This window comes from Muntiacus reevesi, chromosome 7, assembly GCF_963930625.1.
Source record: "Muntiacus reevesi chromosome 7, mMunRee1.1, whole genome shotgun sequence".
NCBI classification, from domain to species: Eukaryota; Metazoa; Chordata; class Mammalia; order Artiodactyla; family Cervidae; genus Muntiacus; species Muntiacus reevesi.
Window position 1 is genome coordinate 42,093,462 of NC_089255.1, and position 19,878 is coordinate 42,113,339.

At 42.5% G+C, this 19,878-nt stretch overlaps 1 protein-coding gene across 7 annotated transcripts in view; it reads right to left on the reverse strand.

The window, feature by feature from the left end:
* Nucleotides 1–19,878, reverse strand: part of NIN (ninein) — a 100,356-nt gene that overhangs the window by 48,063 nt on the left and 32,415 nt on the right. For all 7 annotated transcript variants that reach the window (XM_065940223.1, XM_065940221.1, XM_065940222.1 and 4 more), the window contains exons 5-7: nucleotides 18,394–18,563; nucleotides 3,880–3,919; nucleotides 2,065–2,255 (exon numbers count right to left, since the gene is read on the reverse strand). In XM_065940223.1, coding sequence (XP_065796295.1) covers nucleotides 2,065–2,255; nucleotides 3,880–3,919; nucleotides 18,394–18,563 — 401 coding nt within the window. The remainder of the gene's footprint in view (nucleotides 1–2,064; nucleotides 2,256–3,879; nucleotides 3,920–18,393; nucleotides 18,564–19,878) is intronic.

Here is a 19,878-nt window from a genome sequence, read left to right on the forward strand (position 1 = left end):
GCCAGGAAGGTGATATAAATGAATGGGGCAGGATGGTCTTGAGACATTTAAAAGGCTACTTGGAAGTCTTTTAAAGCAGTGAATGGAACATCTGAGTGCATGCCCTGTCCAAAGGGGCGAGCCGCTTCTCATTACCAGAAAAATGGAGCCAAGTCTTCTGATTTTCAGGGGAAAAAAGTCCCGATTTTAAAAAGTATAGCAAATAGTTCAATTTTTAAACATTGTGTAGACCCCATGGCCTTTGGATCACATCTGGCCTCTGGACTTCCCAGGTGGCTCAGTGGTAAAGACTCCTCCTGCCAAGCAGGAGACCCAGGTTTGATCCCTGGAGAAGGAAATGGCAGCCCACTCCAGCATTCCTGCCTGGAAATCCCACAGAGGAGCCTGGTGGGCTACAGTGCAGGGGGCTGCACGAGTCAGACATGACCTGGCAACTAAAAAACAGGGTGACAGTCTGCTTTCACTGCCCTACAGCCATCCTGGCTTCTGGAAGGCAGGGTACCAGCTTCAGCTATAAGGTAGTCAATCTAGTTTCCCTGATGATGGCAACAGGCGGCAGTGACCTCTTTCTTTATTTATAAAACATGGGGTGACTAAATCTAAAATTGCTTTCCGTTGTAAAATTCCAGGATTCCAAGCTGTGTGTTGGTGAGGTCATCATGAACTTTCAGCTCCTCAGTGGTCTAGAGCTAGCAGTACAAAAGCAGTACAGTATTTCATGATTTTGGCAGGGAGGAAAAACACTAAGTAAAAGCTACATTCAATTAGCAATCCTTCACTCATCCTCACAGCAGAGGAGAATAAATGTGCTGCTGCTTTTCCTGGAAACTCCCACCACAGAAGAAAATGCAGCTCCCCATAAACAGCTACAGTTTATTCCAAGATTTGTTCTTAGATAAATAATCCAAGTTTGTGCAATATTTCTTGGCAAAAACAACCCAAGGTTCTGTACACTGCACTGATTTATAATTTAGGAGGATGAATTTGATTTTATGACTCAACAGTCACCACTGATTAATAAACGACTGCGGAGCCATTAAAAGGCAGTCAGAGTGTGCAATGGTCACATACCCAGGGAGGAGGAGGAGGGAGAACTTTTCTGCAAGCTAGGCTGCTTGGAAGCTTTTGATAATAAATCTCATTCTGGTTTAGGAAAATAAAACCACTTATCCTCTGAGCAAGCAGATAACATGGTTTCGAATACCATTATAATAAAAGTTTCCCAAAGCTTGTACAACTGTTTAGCCCTAACCTCTAAGTCCCTTCAATCCTTATTTTCAACTCTTTGAAGACGTGTCTTGGAATTAATTACATTCTTTTGTTTCATGGCTGTTCATGCACCCAGTCCTGCCATCCCTCTTAATTTTTTAGACAATGTAAAGTTGAGAATTTTACCAAGTAAGAGCATCTTGGGGGCTTCTTTCTTGTACCTTTTCAAAACCATCAACCTACTTTTTTCCACTTCCTCATGACCAGATTATTGTGGTGACTCCTGGCTGGTGTCCTAATCTATGGCTCTCTTTATACCTATATACCCCATAAAAGAAGTTCAGACCACCCTTAGGAAGTAAGTTTTTCCAATATATTATGTAATCTGCTAAAGAAACCAGGGATAATAGGGAGATTGTCTCTCCAAAGACTAAACTTATCAGCCTGGGCTTCAAAGTATTCACCCAACTCAACTCTCCTGAACTCTGCCTTGTCCTGCCTCCACACCTTTCTCACATCTGACTCTGTGAATGCCACATCTACAAACAGACTGACATCATGGCTACAGTGAGCTGGTGTCTAATAATAATGTGGGGTAACATGCTTAGCACAGTGAGATACACACAGTTTGGGTTCAGTAATTATCAGCTATTGTCAGTTTTGGTTTTTTTTTCCCCACGACAAACATAAGTGCCTCAGAGACAGAAACGTGATGGCTGACTTGCCAGGAAAAAAAGAGCATGGAGTCTCTGTAACTTGCTGCAGGAAACCAAAACATGGCTGTTTCCAGCCTGTGGCCAGGTTAGCTTGTATCACAATTACTATTCCTGAATAAAAATGCAACGCAAAGCTCACCTCTCCATCGACATTCTGCAAACCATACTGCTCGCAGATGGAGACCAGCTTCTTTCGGTTTAGGTGACCATCACGAGTGATCCCCAAATCTTCACAAACCTCCTGCAGTTTCTCTTCTATCCAGTCTTGGGGAGCCAAAGACCCACTCTGTGAGGCTTTCAAATCATCTGGGTTCCAAAATCTTAACTGGCCTAAAAGAAAAGCATATATTATATTGTCCCTAAAAGAACTGCACAGAGAGAGCACCTATACTCAAAGAAAAATATGCTTTTTGAAAATGAGTGAGTGAGTGAGTGAAGTCGCTCAGTCATGTCCGACTCTTTGCGACCCCATGAACTGTAGTCTACCAGGCTCCTCCATCCATGTGATTCTCCAGGCAAGAGCACTGGAATGGGTTGCCATTTCCTTCTCCAGGGGGTCTTCCCGACCCAGGGATCGAACCCAGGTCTCAAGTGTTGATTTGATCCGGAAGTTCAAATGAAGTAGAACCATTGGTTCTTAGGCTGCAACAAAGGCCAACAGGCACTCTTTTGTTCACTGGCAGTTATACCCCTATAAGAAATATTCCGGTGCAGTTATGTCAAGGTTCTAGATTTGTTTTATTTCAAAGAAAAATGTGCACAGGCTTAGGCTTTGGTGTGACTGAAAGAAAAGGCTGGTTGAGGGCCATTCTAAAGAGCTTTATACACCCTACCTCAACTATAGCTACCAGACTTTATTGTCTCTACTTTCTTTCTAGTCTAAGCACTGTTTTACTGAGAAGGAAATAATTTCATGGTAAATATCATTAAATAATGATAAAAGTCTCAAGAGTAGCCTGTTTCTAAATCTTTACACATGAATATTCTGACCTATAAGCAAACTAACTTAAAAAAAATGGTTGCAAGTTATTAATTATCTGTATATTAAGGATAGTTAATTACCTGGTGGCTCAGCGGGTAACAAATCTGCCTGCAATGCAGGAGACCTGGGTTTGACCCCTGGCTCAGGAAGATCTTCTGGAGAACAGAATGGCTACCCACTCCAGTATTCTAACCTGGAGAATTCCATGGACAGAGGAGCCATGAGCTTCCATGGGGTCGCAGAGAGTCAGACACAATTGAGCAACTAAGCACATATTAAGGATAAATTCTACTTGAGGATACAAGGATCAGCCCACTTATTTAAAAATAAATATTTATTCTCTATGAAAATTTCTCACTTCTAGTTAAGATTTCTACTTTCACATCAGAGATTCTGTCAAGTCATTACTTAAACATGAGCTAATTATTGGCATGATACTGTGTGCCTGCAAGAACCTTGGAGGGCTTAGAAGAGTATTTAGTGCTACCCCTACTATTTATTTTAATAAACAGACATTAAGCCTATTACTGCTGTGTCTTTACAGGTTGGAGACCTAGAGAATTTGTAATTACACTTAAGTACAGTTAATCCAGGGTAGGCTGTGAAGTGGGCGGAGATCTGTCAGCTGAACCACAGTGCCATCTGCTGGTGAGGACATCACCATGAAACTTGAATCAGTAAACCGTTTAGGATGGTTTATAGATTAATGTGAAAGTCTACATAAGACAGTAATTAACCCATAAGTGAAATTCCACATCTCAGTTGCCATATCTTGCATGATGTTAAATGCAATGATTTAAAACTATGAGCTATCAATTGGGAATGAATTTTTTTGTTGTTGTACTTCAGGTTGCTTCTTAGTGGGCCTCCCGCAGGTAGGACTGTAAGGAAGGAGGGAAGGGCCTTGGGAAGGGGTTGCGGAGAATGTCCTGTGAATGTCCCAGGCTGGCCCGGCACACCCTCAGTTCCTACCTTCCGCTTCATACTCCTCGCTGCGCTGCGTCTTCCAGTGCTAGAGGAGGCAAGAGGAGGAGGTTAGTGTGCTTCAGAACTAACTGCTCTTCTAAGACCAGATACCTCTCTGGCTCTGATGTCATCATCTGAGTAAGTCGCATGATTCAGGACCTCTAATGCCTTTATCCAGGCAGGCTCTCCTCAATCAGTGAGCCAACAGAGAGCAGATGCCTAAGAAATACCATGCAGCCTTCTGCAGCATCTCACCAAGGATTTGCCTTGTGAGCTGATGTCACTTATTCAATAGCAAAACCTAGCACAACCAATAAAATCAGGCCAAAGCCAATATTCAGAATCCATCAACTGAGAAGAGTTTATACACATGCATTTATGAGTTCTTCAGTAAATGTTTAATAGGTGTGAGGTATTATGCTATGTCTTTGGAAAACAACCATGAACAGGAAAAGCATAGTTCTTCTCTCATGAGGTTTCTATGCTGGCAAAGTCATGCAGACAAGAAAAGAGAAAGCGCAATATTGTCGTGTATTGAGTGCTACTGTGGGGAGTTCAAGAATGGCTACCTAACTAGGATATCCTTCAGCCTCGGAAGTTCAGGGTAGACTTCCTGAAAGAAGCAAGATCTGACTGAGACCTGAGGGGTAAGCTGGAGACAGCCAAGGGGAAAGAAAGGAGCACTGACTGTTTGCTGACCCGTGAGACAAGAACGAGACAGGTGTGCTTGTGGCACGAGGAGACAGAAGTGCAGCCCCAAACAGGTAGGCTAGAAAGCTCACGTTAAAAATGTACATTATCAGTGAATTACTACATTAAAAACAGTGAATGGATCTGCACTGGATCATTTTGCCCCTTATCCTGCTATGTTCTACTGAGTCTTTTCCAAGTCACAGCACACAGGTGTAGCCTGTATATTACACAAAAGCACCCAGACCAGGGTACCCGTCAGAACCAAAATCCAGCCCTTGCTCCACAAGCCAAGCATGGCACAGATCTGCGTCCAACCAGTGGCCATGAGAAGGTACACAGTGATCTTTGGCCTCATCAGCAAGCTTCCTAATTACTCCTTAGGAGGTTCCACAACCATCGCAGTCAGGTAACCCTGTTGAGAAAAGTTTATCCCCTTTTAAAACCTGCTGCTGTTTCAGCAAAGATCCAGCTTTATGAGTGAAGCTCCTTTGATAACTACCATTGAAGCTACCTTTGCAAAGAGTCGACTCATTGGAAAAGACCCTGATACTAGGAAAGATTGCAGGCAAAAGGAGAAAGGGGCAGCAGAGAATGAGATGGCTAGACAGCATCACCAACTCAATGGACATGAATGTGAGCAAACTCCACAGTGGAGGACAGAGGAACCTGGCATGCTGCAGTCCCTGAGGTCGCAGAGTCGGACATGACTCAGTGACTGAACAACAGCCTTTGATAACACGTAAATAACCAGCCCACTCTCCTTGGTGGCTGAACCGCACAGGGGGAACTTACTTCTTAGATTCTCGAACTCAACAGGAAAACAAACCTAATTACTCTCATCTCCAGAGCTTGGATTTCTCATGGCAGATAGTGCGCAATCTAAAAGTCTTAGGTTAAATGTTGATTTCTTTTAGTAACTTGCTCAAGTTGATATGAGTTGAAGTTCCTGCAGCCAACTATTTTGCTATATCAACTAAGTTGATATGAGTTGAAGTTCCTGCAGCACATCTATTTTGCTCCTCTCTTCTTAACTGAAGGACAACCATCTACCAGGATTTCACAGCTCCATATTTCACTCAGAAAGATACTGCAGAGAGCACTGATTTAAAGAGCTCACCAGGATTCACCACACTAACCTGAAACCCCAAACTGACAGTGCTGAGATAAGTTATTCTCGCCATAGACAGACATTCAAAGGCTATAATTCAAAATATAAAAGCTCACTACAACTCACAGATTACAACTCAAAGTCACTAAAACAGATGATAAGTCTATGGCCTGTGGCACAATGTGATTTTTACTTGATTGTGATTACAATTTTATTGGCCCACATTTCCACACCGCAAACCTGACGAATGGATGATGTGTTAGGGGGTGGGGAAGGAGCAATGGAGGAAACAGACCTCCAGATTTTTCTTACACTATTGTTTCTAGGCAGAATTCAATTGTTTTTATTTGTAAAGTATACATTTTTATGCCCCCCCAATAAAAGCAGCCTGCCTGTCTATCCCTCCACATTTATTTCTCAACCAACAGACTAAATGACTTAAATGCTTATATTATTTGCAGCACCCAAAATGGTGAAAATTCATCATTCAGCATGTAAGTTGGAAACACCCTAAAATGAAATTTATTCAGTCCACCTGAAACAAATAAAGTAGGTTTCTAAACCCAGGCTTACCTACTGGGTTTGAGCTTGAACAAATTTCTTAATCTCTTTTGCCTCAGTTTCTCCATCTACAAAATGGGAATAAAGTAGTACATATTTCACAGAGCTGGGTAAAAATGCCTAGAATTGTGCCTGGCACTAAATAAGCAAACAAAATTTGATATTATTTTTCTTGGACATGTGTTTATGTAGTACATGTTAAATTTATATTTGCAGTTTCTTTTCATTCCCATGTTTAAACTTAAAAGATTAATTTGATTGCCCTTGGGAGGTATTGGTTATTTATATAAATTTGTAAGAAAAATACCAAGTCTCCAGCAGATATGCAAAGAATACAGACAATTCACATAAGAGGCAACCCAATTAAATATGGGAAAAGGTTCATTTCAGTAGCAATCAGAGATGCATAAATTAAAACCAAGCAATCATTGTGTTCCCATTAAATTAGCCAAGTATTTAAGATATGACTCCTATTACCAACAAGGTTATGATTTAAAATAGGCCTGTTTGGGAAAGAAAATAAAATAGACCTGTTGATGTTATTGGAAACAATACAAATGAATATTACTTTTTAGTAAAGGAAATGACTTTATGTATCAAAAGCCATGAAAATGTTCATGCTTTCTGATCCAATTTCATATGCTTTCTGATGGTAAAAGTAAAATATTGAAAACAATTTAAAAACAATGGGGCATAAAGTATAATAACACATCGTAATGCAGTCATTATATAATTATAAAACCATGTTGGAGCATGAAATACATCTGATGAAATGTTAAATGAAGGACCACAACAAAAATGCCATCAACACTATGCCACTGGAAAAAAAACATTTATACAATTAGACAAAGACTGGAAGGAAACAGAGACAATACATATATATTTAGTTGAGGGAATGTGGGAAACAATTTCATTTCCTTTACTGTTACAAATGTTGTTTATACCATATAAATAGGTACAACTTCACTACTTCTTTTGCCCACCTGCCCTTGAATTCTCACTGAATGAATTCCCTGTGACCTGGGGGTGGGGGGAAGGGAAACTTCTGCCCCCTGGGTATGTACCACTCTGCTAGTCAGCAAGGTCCTCCCGCGCTATGACTTGTGATCCAGAGACCAGGCTCAGTGGGAAGTCCAGGCGCTTCCAGGAGGGTAAAAGCCGCTGCTGCCAATGCCTCTTAAATTCAGCAGCAAGTAGGAAGATCAGGGACACTCATCTGAGACCTGCCTTGGGGACTGTGACCAGAGTCATCCAAAGAGGCCCTCTTCAGACAGCCTAATCAATAGCATCAGGTACAGCAATTTAAGTGATTTCACACAAACTCTTAGGGTGAGTGGTGACATGGTAAGGAATAACTTATTTTAACATCTCCAGGGGTAACGATTTTCCAAGTATTTCTCTACAGCCCTGTGTAAGAAGCACAGATCCAGCTAAGACCAGCCCTGTTAGAAGGGGAAGCAAACTTATCCTAAGGGCTACATTTTCATCCCAAGACCACTTCAAATGGAGATTGAGTTTACCACCCAGATGTTTTGCTATGCTTCTTCCCAGTCTCCCCCACAGATCTGTTCCTTTAAGGGGACATAAACACATTACATAGAGGCTGAATGTTTGTTATTAAATTGCAATTTCAGGCGGTGAGGGTGGGAGGGAGCAGAGACAATTCATTCACAGCTCATTTATTTTCATTCTCACTGCCTGGAACCAGTAGTTCCAATTTAAAAGCAGGGGGAGAGAGAGGGGAAGGCAGGTTAGAAGGTGGGGTGGCTGGGGGTGGGGGGTGGTGTTGGGATTAGATCTCTTGACTACAGGAATACCATGAATAAAAAGAGCCATCACTCTGGAACCAGGTCCTTTAATCGCTGATGCTTTCCCCAGCAGTAAAGCCTGGCAGGTGGCTTCCAGACACTGGTCTGCCCTGAGTGTTGAACACCTCTGCAAAAGTGGGAGAGGAAGGGGTGGCGATAGATGGGATGTGTTCTCCATACTAATTAACGAAAAAAGATTTTCAACTTCTTTCCTTGAAATTTTACAATAGCCTCTCACTGGAGAATGAATAGATATTAATAAATTAAAAACAAAACAAAACAAAACACGTCCTGTGGGATCCCAGCTATTCCTGACTCTGGAGGCAAAATGGTAGCTGGCGGAGACTGCCAGGGAGAAGCTCTGCCGCTCTGTCTGCAGAGTGGGGCTGACCACTCCCTCCCACAGGGACATGGAGGCGCTTGCCTGGGTCTTAGGAAATGTTAGCACTTGTTAATATTTCAGCAAGAACAATGATGTGGTAAAGGGTTTAGGCTCCAGAGACGGATTCTTCCCTTATGGGCTATGCAAGCCTGGGCCAGTTACTTAATCCCTGCGTGCCTCAGTTTCCCGAAGGGTAAGTGAATAACAGTACCTACCTCTGAGGATGGGCTAGTATTTGGAAAGCAGTTGAAACAGTGAATGCTACAAATTAAGTGCTGTGTCTGTTAAGTAAATGCTATAGTTATTATTCCTACGACCTGGGTGTGCAACGCTAGGACAAAGGCAGAGGAAAGAAATAGCAGACAGACCAGCATCAGCTTGAAGAACAAACCCAGAAGAGACTCTGTAGAAATGACCGCTTTGAGCGTGTTAGTTGTGATGAAGCAATCAACCTTTGATTCAGCAGAGGAGGGAGGCCTCCTTGGGGGGCCTCTGCACACTCTGAAGAGTGTCCCCACTGCTGGCTGGGCTCAGCAGGTCATGTGTGCTGGCCAACAGCCTCTGTGAGAGCGTTCAGAGGGGAGGTGGTCAGAAGCTGCCTGGCCCTAAAACGGCTGCTGCAGGAAGCAGCTCCCGCCACCCCACACACACACTTGAGCAGACAAAGGCAGTCCCGCACCCACCCCGTGGGCCGTGCAGCTCAGCCACGCTGGTCACTGCGGTCAGCTCTCAGGCTGTCCTACAGCTGGATGAGGCTGCCCCGCACACGCAGGCCAGACAGGGGGCCCTGCTCTCAGGAACGTGTCTTTTGGAGGGACACCTGCTTTGCTGGACTGCGGAGCAGATGGCCCGAGCTTCTGGGATCCCGGAGCTGCTAGCCCTGAGGCTGGGCCGGCATCAGCAGCCCGTGGGCCTGGTGTGGCCCCTGGCCACGATAGCCCAACCTCAGCCCCAGCAGCCATCTGCTCGAGTGCAGACCTCTGTGCCCCTCAGAATGTACGGCTAATTAAAACGATTATTGCGCACACACGGGGCTATTCTTTCCCAGCAAAGGTTGCTGAGCTGAGCCGATCTCAGCAGACTTAAGCAGATTTCTTTTTTTTTTTTGGGGGGGGGGGAAGGGGAAAGTCTTGCAAGCCCAGAGAGAAGAGAAAGGAAATTTATTAAAGTAACAAAGCTCCCCCGAAAAACTGAGCCATAGTATCCATTTTACAAGAACAGCACAGGAAGTCTCTACACAAAAACAGGATCAGTTTAGGAGAATATTTATGATGGAAACCTTAGCATTTTTAAAAGTGTGGCACCTATGGCCTATTTAACTAACAATTCTAAGTATTTATAAAGCCATGCTCTGGGCAGGTACTGGAAGCTAAGTGTGCCCAGCCAGGCTGCTACTATCCCTGCAGGGACACACTTTTGAGAACTTCATCTCTAGCTTTCCAGCATCTGAAGGTGAAGGGGTGATGAAGGGCGCCCTGACAGCCCCACACCCTAATTCTCTTAACCCAGGGACAAGCTGCTCAGTTGCAGGGCTATCACAACTAGAATGCAAATCAGTTCCTTTATCTATAAAAGCAATTAAAAGCTACAAGTAAGTGCTGGGGATAACAAGAATTAATGTATGATTTTTAAATGCATGCACATTTAGATAAGTCCTGCTGCAATGCCAAACAGCCTGAGGCACTGCCAGTGTGAAGAAATGCTGAATTTAAAGGAGTCTGAGCCTTAAGCCTTTTCTACCAAGTTTGGGGACTGGTTTCAGTTCACTGGATTTTAAAGTCCTTAAAGGAAAAGGATTCTTTCATACATCTGCTTGCGGTATCCTGCTCATCCGTGTCGCTCTCAGATAGTGGATACTGCTTTCTATTTGAAAAATACTTTCTAATGCTATAGTTGGACAAATATTACTATTATCACTTAAATTAACTTGTTAATTTTTTTTGAAGTGTTGTCGATTCTATTTTCTAGTTAGAAAATAAGTATTAGAAATTGTTGACCTGGCAAGAAGTGAGAATGAGGGCTGGATTCCAAAGGAACCTCCTCTGTGATGACTTATCAGAACAGCAAAACCTGAAAATCTGAAAGCTGTGTCTGTGTTACAATGAAAGCATCTTATTAGCTTTGAAGGGGTGTCTTTATATCACTTTTATGATCTATATTTGCATCTTGAATGTGTGTTTCATCTCTGAGAATAGCCAGATGATCTAATAATACTCAAGAAATATGAATGGAATCACTGGAATTCCATGAATAAGGAAACCTCTCCTGATAATCTCACATCATTTGATGGAAGCAAATGGCATGTAATGAAACTGCTTATTTTATCTTAGAACAAACAATTTAACAGGCAAGGAACTGAAAAATAGGTTTGACTACAAAAGCTCTTAGCAGAACTTCTCTAAGTTATAAGAAGTTTGCTCCAAAATTAAATATCTGCTCTATACAACACAAATGAATAATTCATGAAATTCGACTACAAAGTTATGCATATATGAAAATGAACATAAGGAGAATTTAAGTCACTTTCACACTTCTTGAAGAAGTTTGATTTTATGGAGGGTAGTAAAATCAGTGTTGGGGTTCTTCATTTCTGCTTTTGGTTTTAAACAACCACCACCACTCATCCTCCTACTCCCACAGTCCTGACACAAAAGCTTGATTTAACGTCCATTCTCGGCCGAATGAAGCAATTGGCTTTAACTTTTCTCTCAGGTCCTCACTTAAACTGCAAGGTTTTGACTTACACTCCTATTGTCTGCAATTGAAGAAATCATTGTTTAAAGCCTCTGGCTCATGATAAGAATCTTATTAGACCCGATTTATACCCTGTGGAGGAAAACAGTTAACAAGGTGTCCCGTGTTTTGAATGAGGGCAGAAAGCAAAGTGGCTCTGCTCCAACTGTATTAATTGTCAACCTTTTCTACTACATCTGAATAATACAGAATAGAACTAAGAATTAGTTTTGTTTTTCTCCCCCACTTCCAGCTACTCTTAGGAGAAAAGTGAATATAAAATTCAAGGTTAGTTCAGTAGCCACTGCATATGTGCATATGGGGGGGAGGTGGGTATGTACTCTTGGAATCTAAAAACTCACCTGTTTCTTCACAAAGTAAAGCAAAAACTACCACCACCAAAACCTTCTCATCAATCATACCTTACGTTGGAATCAAGAAAGTGCCCTTTGTTAGTCTGGATTAATTCAGAATAGAACGTCCAACTGAACTGCCTTGAGTGAAAATGATCCTACGAACAAAAAAAAGTCACCATTTTCCTTTCAATACCCCAGAGGAGAGGTAAGACTCCCAAGGGATCTATTTGTCAGATAAACTCACTAAATTGAAAGGTGACTGCACATCTCAACCTGATGGTGGAACCTACCATCACTTGTGAACTAGCACGTTTTGCCTTCAGGGTTTCTAAGTGAAATTCTAAAATATCATTTTAGTGTTAAAAAACTTAGCAAGATTACAGTGGTCTTTCCCTGTGCAATGGCTTTATGGCCTTGTAAAGTAAACTTGGTAGGGGAGGTATGCTTAACAGTTAGGCTAGGTGTTTTCTGCTTCATCAGGAAAGAATCAAATTGCCTCATTGAAACTGGGGGAGGGTAGGATGGAGATGATTAAAATGTTGACAATTTATGTTAGGGTTTTACCTTATGTGAACTGAAACAAAAGTCAAACACAACCCCAAACACCTCATAACAAGGTGTTATAACTCACAGAACTCAAGTATTCTATTCAAAGGATGAGGCCAAAATGTGATCCCATAGTCATAACATGGGTTCTCACCCAAGGCACAACACACAATGGTTGGTGCACCATGAATAGTCATGGGAGCAGTTTGGATCCTCGCATGTAACTTATATTAAAAAAATTTACGTGCTTGGAAGCAATCTCTACCATAACATCAGGCTTCCCTGGTAGCTCAGACCTTAAAGAATCTGCCTGCAATGCAAAAGATCCCTGGGTTGGGAAGATCCCCTGGAGTAGGAAATGGAAACCCACTCCAGTATTCTTGCCTGGAGGAGGAGAGGAGCCTGGCAGGCTACAGTCCATGGGGCTGTAAAGAGTCAGACACGACTGAGTGACTAACACACACACTACATCATCACTCTCATTTGCCAGCATCTCTGTTTTCTTGGGTGGGAGGAAAATGGTGAAGTTACAGGTAGACCTCAGAGAATTGTGGCTACTGAGAATTACCTATAATGTAATTGTACATATGGGAAAAGGCCTTCCAAATAAGGATGCAAAAAGCATACTGTGCATAACTAAACCAAGAGCCTAGGAATGAAATGTCCACCCTTAGCAATATCCCTACTCTGGAACAACCCTAGAGGGAAACTCTGTGTGCGTGTGTATGTGTGTGTGTATGTTAGTTGCTCAGCCATATCTGACTCTGCGACATCATGGGCTGGGGCCCCACTAGGCTCCCATGTCGATGGAATTCTCCAGGCAAGAATACTGGAGTGGGTTGCCATTTCCTTCTCCAGAGGATCTTCCCAACCCAAGGATTAAACCCGGCTCTCCTGCATTGCAGGCAGATTCTTTACCATCTGAACCACCAGGGAAACAGGGTAGGGATTATTGTTTATCCCTTCAGATGACTGTTTGCTAACATAGCTCTATAGGATGAGTTCCTAGAAGGAAACAAGCCACCCTGAGGTTATCATTTAGAGGTGACTTGTGACACCATGGCTTTACTGACTTTGCCAAAGCCTTCAACTGTGTGGATCACAATAAACTGTGGAAAATTCTGACAGAGATGGGAATACCAGACCACCTGACCTGCCTCTTGAGAAATCTGTATGCAGGTCAGAAGGCAACAGTTAGAACTGGACATGGAACAACAGACTGGTGTCAAGACTGTATATTGTCACCCTGCTTATTTAACTTATATGCAGTGTACATCATGAGAAATGCTGGGCTGGAGGAAGCACAAGCTGGAATCAAGATTGCTGGGAGAAATATCAATAACCTCAGATATGCAGATGACACCACCCTTATGGCAGAAAGAGAAGAAGAACTAAAGAGCCTCTAGATGAAAGTGAAAGAGGAGAATGAAAAAGTTGGCTGAAAGCTCAACATTCAGAAAACCAAGATCATGGCATCTGGCCCCATCACTTCATGGCAAATAGATGGGGAAACAGTGGAAAGAGTGGCTGGCTTTATTTTGGGGGACTCCAAATTCACTGCAGATTATGATTGCAGCTATGAAATTAAAAGACGCTTACTCCTTGAAAGGAAAGTTATGATCAATCTATTCAGCCTATTAAAAAGGAGAGACATTACTTTGCCAACAAAGGTCCATCTAGTCAAGGCTATGGTTTTTCTAGTAGTCATGCATGGATGGGAGGGTTGGACTATAAAGCAAGCTGAGTGCTGAAGAACTGATGTTTTTGAACTGTGGTGTTGGAGAAGACTCTTGAGAGTCCCTTGGACGGTAGGGAGATCCAACCAGTCCATCCTAAAGGAGATCAGTCCTGAGTGTTCATTGGAAGGACTGATGCTGAAGCTGAAACTCCAATACTTTGGCCACCTGATTCGAAGAGCTGACTCATTTGAAAAGACCCTGATGCTGGGAAAGATTGAGGGCAGGAGGAGAAGGGGACACCAGAGGATGAGATGGTTGGATGGCATCACCAACTCAATGGACATGAGTTTGGGTAAACTCCAGGAGTTGGTGATGGACAGGGAGGCCTGGTATGCTGCGGTCCATGGGGTCACAAAGAGTCAGACATGACTGAGCAACTGAACTGAACTGTGACACCATTCCATTCTACTGCCCACCTCTCCAAACTCCTTAAATAAAGGGGATATTTACTTGATTCATCCTAGAGCTGATAACTATTCTCCTGTTAGGTAATAACAGCCAGACTTCCTCATTATTGAACTTCTGATAACAGATTCGGGTTCTGTGGTCGTCATCAAAAAAAAAAAGAAAAAGAAAACTCTCAAGTCACTTTAGAAGGAAAAGTGAGGATTGTCTAAGGACAGGAAAAACTTCAGTCTAAGGGCAAGCCAGGAACCCCTGAGCCAGGGCCCAGGAGTCAAAGAAACCTACAGCCAAACCAAGCAGGCCTGTCTCTAGCTCCCCATCTGACTGCTCCTCATGAAATAGTCATGTCACAGGAGACCCAGCCTGCTCCTGCCTTTAATACTGCAAAGCCACATGGAAATATGAATCCCTGATAACAAACACACCCAAGGAAGAAATTCTTAACACCCAAGGGCAGGAGACAAAAGGGCCAGAGGCAATCAAGAGGAAGAAAAAAGAAACCAGTAGTACAATAAAGAACTGCTGACAGAATGGCTATCATCAAAAAATCCACAAACAACAAATGATGGAGAGGGTGTGGAGAGAAGGTAAGCCTCCTACACTGTCGGTGGGAATGTAAATTGGTACAGCCACGATTGAGAACAGTATGGAGGTTCCTTAAAAAAACTGAAAATAGAGCTGCCATAAGATCCAGCAATTCCAACCCTGAGCATATATTTGAAGAAAAACATCTGAAAGGAAACACGCACCCCAGTGTTCACTGCAGCACTGTTTAAAACACCCAGGACACAGAAGCAACCTAAATGTCCATAGACAGAGGAAATGATAAAGAAGATGTGGTACATATGTACAATGGAATATTACTCGGCCATTAAAAAGGATAAAATAATGCCATTTGCAGCAACATGGATGGACCTGGAGAGTGTCATACTGACACTCACTGAGTGAAGTAAGTCAGACAGGGAAGGAGAACTATCCTATGACATCCCATATAGGTGGAATCTAAAAAGAAATGATACAAATGAACTTACAAAACAGAAAGAGACTCACAGGCTTAGAAAACCAACTTATGGTTGCCATGGGGAAGGGACAGTTAGGGACTTTGGGAAGAACATGTACACACTGCTATATTTACAATGGATAACCAATGGGGGACCTAATGTATAGTACATGGAACTCTGCTCAATTTTATGTGCCAGCCTGGATGGGAGCGGGGTTTAGGGGAGAATGGATACATGTATATGTATGGCCGAGTCCCTTCACTGTTCACCTAAAACTCCATTGTTAACTCCATTGTTAATCAGCTATACCTCAATACAAAATAAAAAATTTAGTTTGGATTGAGATGCAATAAATTCCATTTATTCATGCAGAAATCTGCAATCTGGCTGTTTGTATAAAAAAAAAAAAAGACCTCCTGACAGATATTGAACTTGGAAGGGAAGAATAAATAAATCCCACAGATCATTGAGAACATTGCCCTCCCCGTCTTCCCCACCTGAGGGCCACTCTAGAATAGGGAAGATGTCCCAATACTCCGAGGAGCCCTAGATAGCTTCTGTAGAAGAGACAAGGGTGTCTAGAGCAAGCCAGTGCTGCCCAGAGCATGAACTGAGTTGACCAACAGAGTGGCTTTCGATTGCTGAAATGACTACAGAAACTGGTCAGGAAACCGGAGTGCCGCCTTGACACAACCGGATGCAATTAAGACCAATGGTGACGAAACTAGGCTGCAGATCGTGAGGGCAGTGCATGTGATCCACAGCCAAGGTTAGTGCATGAGGCGTCTCACTGCCAACAGGAACATCAAAAACCTCACACATCATGCTGTAAACATTGTGATGAATCGATCTGAAAACCAACAGGCTCCATTCAGTTCACAAAACACTTCATTTTTAAACAAGAAAGCAGCTGGATGAACTCTGAGCCCACTTTTAGCAATAAATAAAGAGGGAGGTAAAAACGTGTTATCTGATTTGCTACAGGTTTTCTGGTTGGGCTGTAACAGACTCTCGAAGTCAAGGCAGGAGAGTCCTTGGGGAGAGCAGACAGAGACAGATGACTTTCTCCAGCCCTCTATTTGCTGCTCTTTGATGGTGGGCTGTTACACCAAAGCTTCTACATAGTGTCAAAAGGTCACACCTAAGATGTTTCTAGAGGAGTTAGGGAAGCTGAAGTTTATCAGGGGTGAAATGATTCTCCCTTGTACTAAGATATAAGCAGCAAGATTTTGCCCAGACTCTGGCCTCAACCCTTAACTTTATTTACACATAAAGCCAAAGTTGCACTTTTTAAACAGTAAATCTCACTGGAAATCAGTAGCTGAAATTAAATAAAGACATAAGAAATATCCTGCCAGCAACAAAATCAGTTCTGCCCAAGAACTTTCTGGGTATCCCCAGGTGATAACTAGAAAACTCGCCTCACAAAAAAATAAGTAACCATTTAATTTCTTAGCACCAAATAACAGTACCTCAGTACTGAAAACAGTTGGAGAAAGGAGATACTAGACTTAAAAGTGTTTTTCAAATAAGAAAATCTTCCCCTATCAAGTGTGAAGCCCTATTTTAACCAATTATTTTTTTCACAGAGAAATGTCTCAGATACATTCCACACTAGTTAGGGCTATGAAACAGGTTTAATGTTGTAATTTTGATACCCTTCCTGACAGCAAGATAAATATTACGAACACTGCAGGAACTGAAGTATGCAAATTACTTGCTTACCGGAAATAGTAAACGGAACACTTGTGAGTGTGAGTCTATGTGTTTTACTGTGGAAAGGGCCCTATCTAAATTCTCAAAGTGACCCAAGAGAGGGTCTGAAGCCTACTGAACCAAGATGGGTAGAGGTCTCTGCCCCAGACCCATGGGCCCCCAGTGCGGTGATGTTTCAGTAGCATCCTCGTTGCTTCTCACGGTCTTTATGTTTTTAGCCATCACTTCTCACCCACACTATTCACACCACTTTTGTGGTTTCTATTTGTCTTACCCCCTCTAATTGCTTTTCTTTCTCTCTTCTCACTCGCATTTCTGCCACTGCTCCTTCACTTCTATTGTGAGGACAGGTATCACTTGATTCTAAAAAGCAGTGTGATCCTCTTCTGGTTAGCAGACCAGTCACATGTCTTCTAAATTGCAGCACGTGGGGTTGGTCTCATTTCTGCTCAATACTGGGACTCTCTCTGGTTACCTTTGGGTTTGTGGGTATTCTCGAAAGTTGAAGATGTCGGGTATCTGTTTGCTGGGGACATTATTGGAGCAAGCTTCTCCTAGATATCAGCAGGCTGAACATCGAAGTTAAATGGCAACAAACACATGCTCCCTGCTTAACCTATGATCTACAGATGGCTTTAAGGAAGTTGAGGCTCTTTTGTCTCTTTTCCAGCTTATATGAGCATCTGAAATATCTGCATCCCCAGACTAAGCTGGGATTTGCAAGAAATATTTAGAGCTTGCTCAGCATGGCACTTTCAATCATGTTCTATAAATGGGACACTGGTAAATGAGCCATAAAGAAAAAAAAAAGAAAATGCTACTGCTTCTCTATTGGTAGATTATAGCAAAATGTAAAATGAAAAGAGGGAGATGAGGGAAGCAGAGGGATCTCTGATTGCTGGGGAGTCAGATGAGCCTGGGGGCGACAGAACTGGTGAGAATCCTGGCAATTGCTGAGCCCTGTGACAAGGATAGGGCTTTTGCAACAAAGTTGCAAAGCTGCTTTACCCCACCACAGAAGATAAGATGCTGGCTCCTGAAATGCCTGAAAACTGCTTTCACTTCTTACCTGTCACTGCAGCTGTTTTATAGTTTGCGGGGAGGGAGCTGATTAGCTTTTTACATAACTAAAAATGACAGTGCCATGGAGGAGAGAGATATTCCCAAGAAGAGCTAGAAGTGGCAGACCTCAGATAATATAAAAAAAACTGAATTAAAAACTGTATATACATAAAACATGCACAGAAACATCAGCTCTTCAAAAGCTGAAACAGAGATGAAACATATAAACAATAGAAAAAGCAGTTATAGATACCCAAAAGGCAAGTAATAAGATTAGCATATAGTTGAAAAAAAGTGGCTGAGAAAAGCCATAAACCCCTCAGTCCTCCTGCGTTTGCACTACAAGGGTGTGGGTACCCACAGGTCTCCACACCTGTGGTCCAGATGGATGTGTCTCTCCAATTTCTTACCTCGCTGCGCTCACTGGCTGGGATGTGTGAAGGCTGTGCTTCTTCATCGAGTGGCTCGATGACGGTCACCTCTGCAAACTCCTCCACGGATTCTTGAAATTCAGGTAAAGATCTGCGTCCATAACGCTTCCCACCTCTAACATATTTGGGCTGAGCTTCGAGAGTGCAGTCTGGGCAAGGAGACAAGAGTTGAGGCCACATTACAAGACAATCTCAGTCCCTATCTGACACTCCCAGCCTTCGGACACAGCCTCTTATATACCAGCCCCAAAATAAACCACCACCATTTGCCAGCTGCAGTGGATGTGGGCGTCCATGAGCCAGCAGGTCAGATGCAGAACATAGCTTCTAATTCCGAAAGATTTATAGTGCCCTGAGTAGATCTCAGCATATGGTGGGAGAGATGCAGAGCCCACAGCGAAGAATTTGCTTTTAACTATGGAATTAAGATCAGGACAAAGCAAGCAGTCATATTTGTTCTTCTGTTTATCAAGCTCTGCTCACAGACAGAGGGGAAGGTAGAGGGACGGATGATACCACCAAAGAGACACATTGGAAAATGATGATAAAATGAACACTCTGTCAGCACTGTAAAGGTAGCATTCACACCAATTAGTCTGGAACACACCCCTCTTGTACCTCAGTGACTCCTTTGTTAACCATCCCACTTTCTGATCCATCAGACAAGCAAGACGAGAGAACAAAGAAACTGACACAGTGCATCCTAATCAATTAATGACAGCTCATTGCTTACACAAAACTTGGCATCAAAATCTCATTATAAAATTAAAAGCTGTGGAATAAAACAGCAAATGCAAAACTGCATTAAGAAAATGATATATTCTTTTCTCTTCATGAGCTTTGTGTATTGCAAAATAAAAAAGAATGTGCATATAAGGGGAGAGTCACCTCCTGGCCTTGAAGAAGGGCTTCAGCATTCTGCAGGACATGTCTCAGGTTCAACCTTCACCATCATCCCCACCTTCACCACCACCAAAACCATCACCACACCACCACCATCACCACACACTAATCTTCCTCTACAATGGTAGCTTTAAAGCAATAATACTTCACTCATTACGAATGTCAAATTAGAGATAGACTTTTTTTTTTTTAGCATCTTGAACACAATTAGGAGAATAAAATTTTCCATTAAATATAAGACTGGCAATACTTAGATTTCAGTTCTTATCACCCAAACAGACACACTGTCTCTCTGTGTTCTGTTTGAACATGACAGTTTTAACAAGGTATGTCTGAACTCAGACATGTAGATTTTTAGGTAAGGGCTGTACACATATCAACAAAATTAGGGTAGATGATTAGACAAGAACTAAGAAAATAAAACCCTACTCCTTAACATGAAAATGTTAAGGGGTAGCCGTTACTTTGAAGCTTCCCTGGGAGGACTGGTGATCCTATGTGACTGACTGTCCTCACTCCCCCAGGCCCTTTTCCTGGGATAAGCTCTGATTTCACGAATGT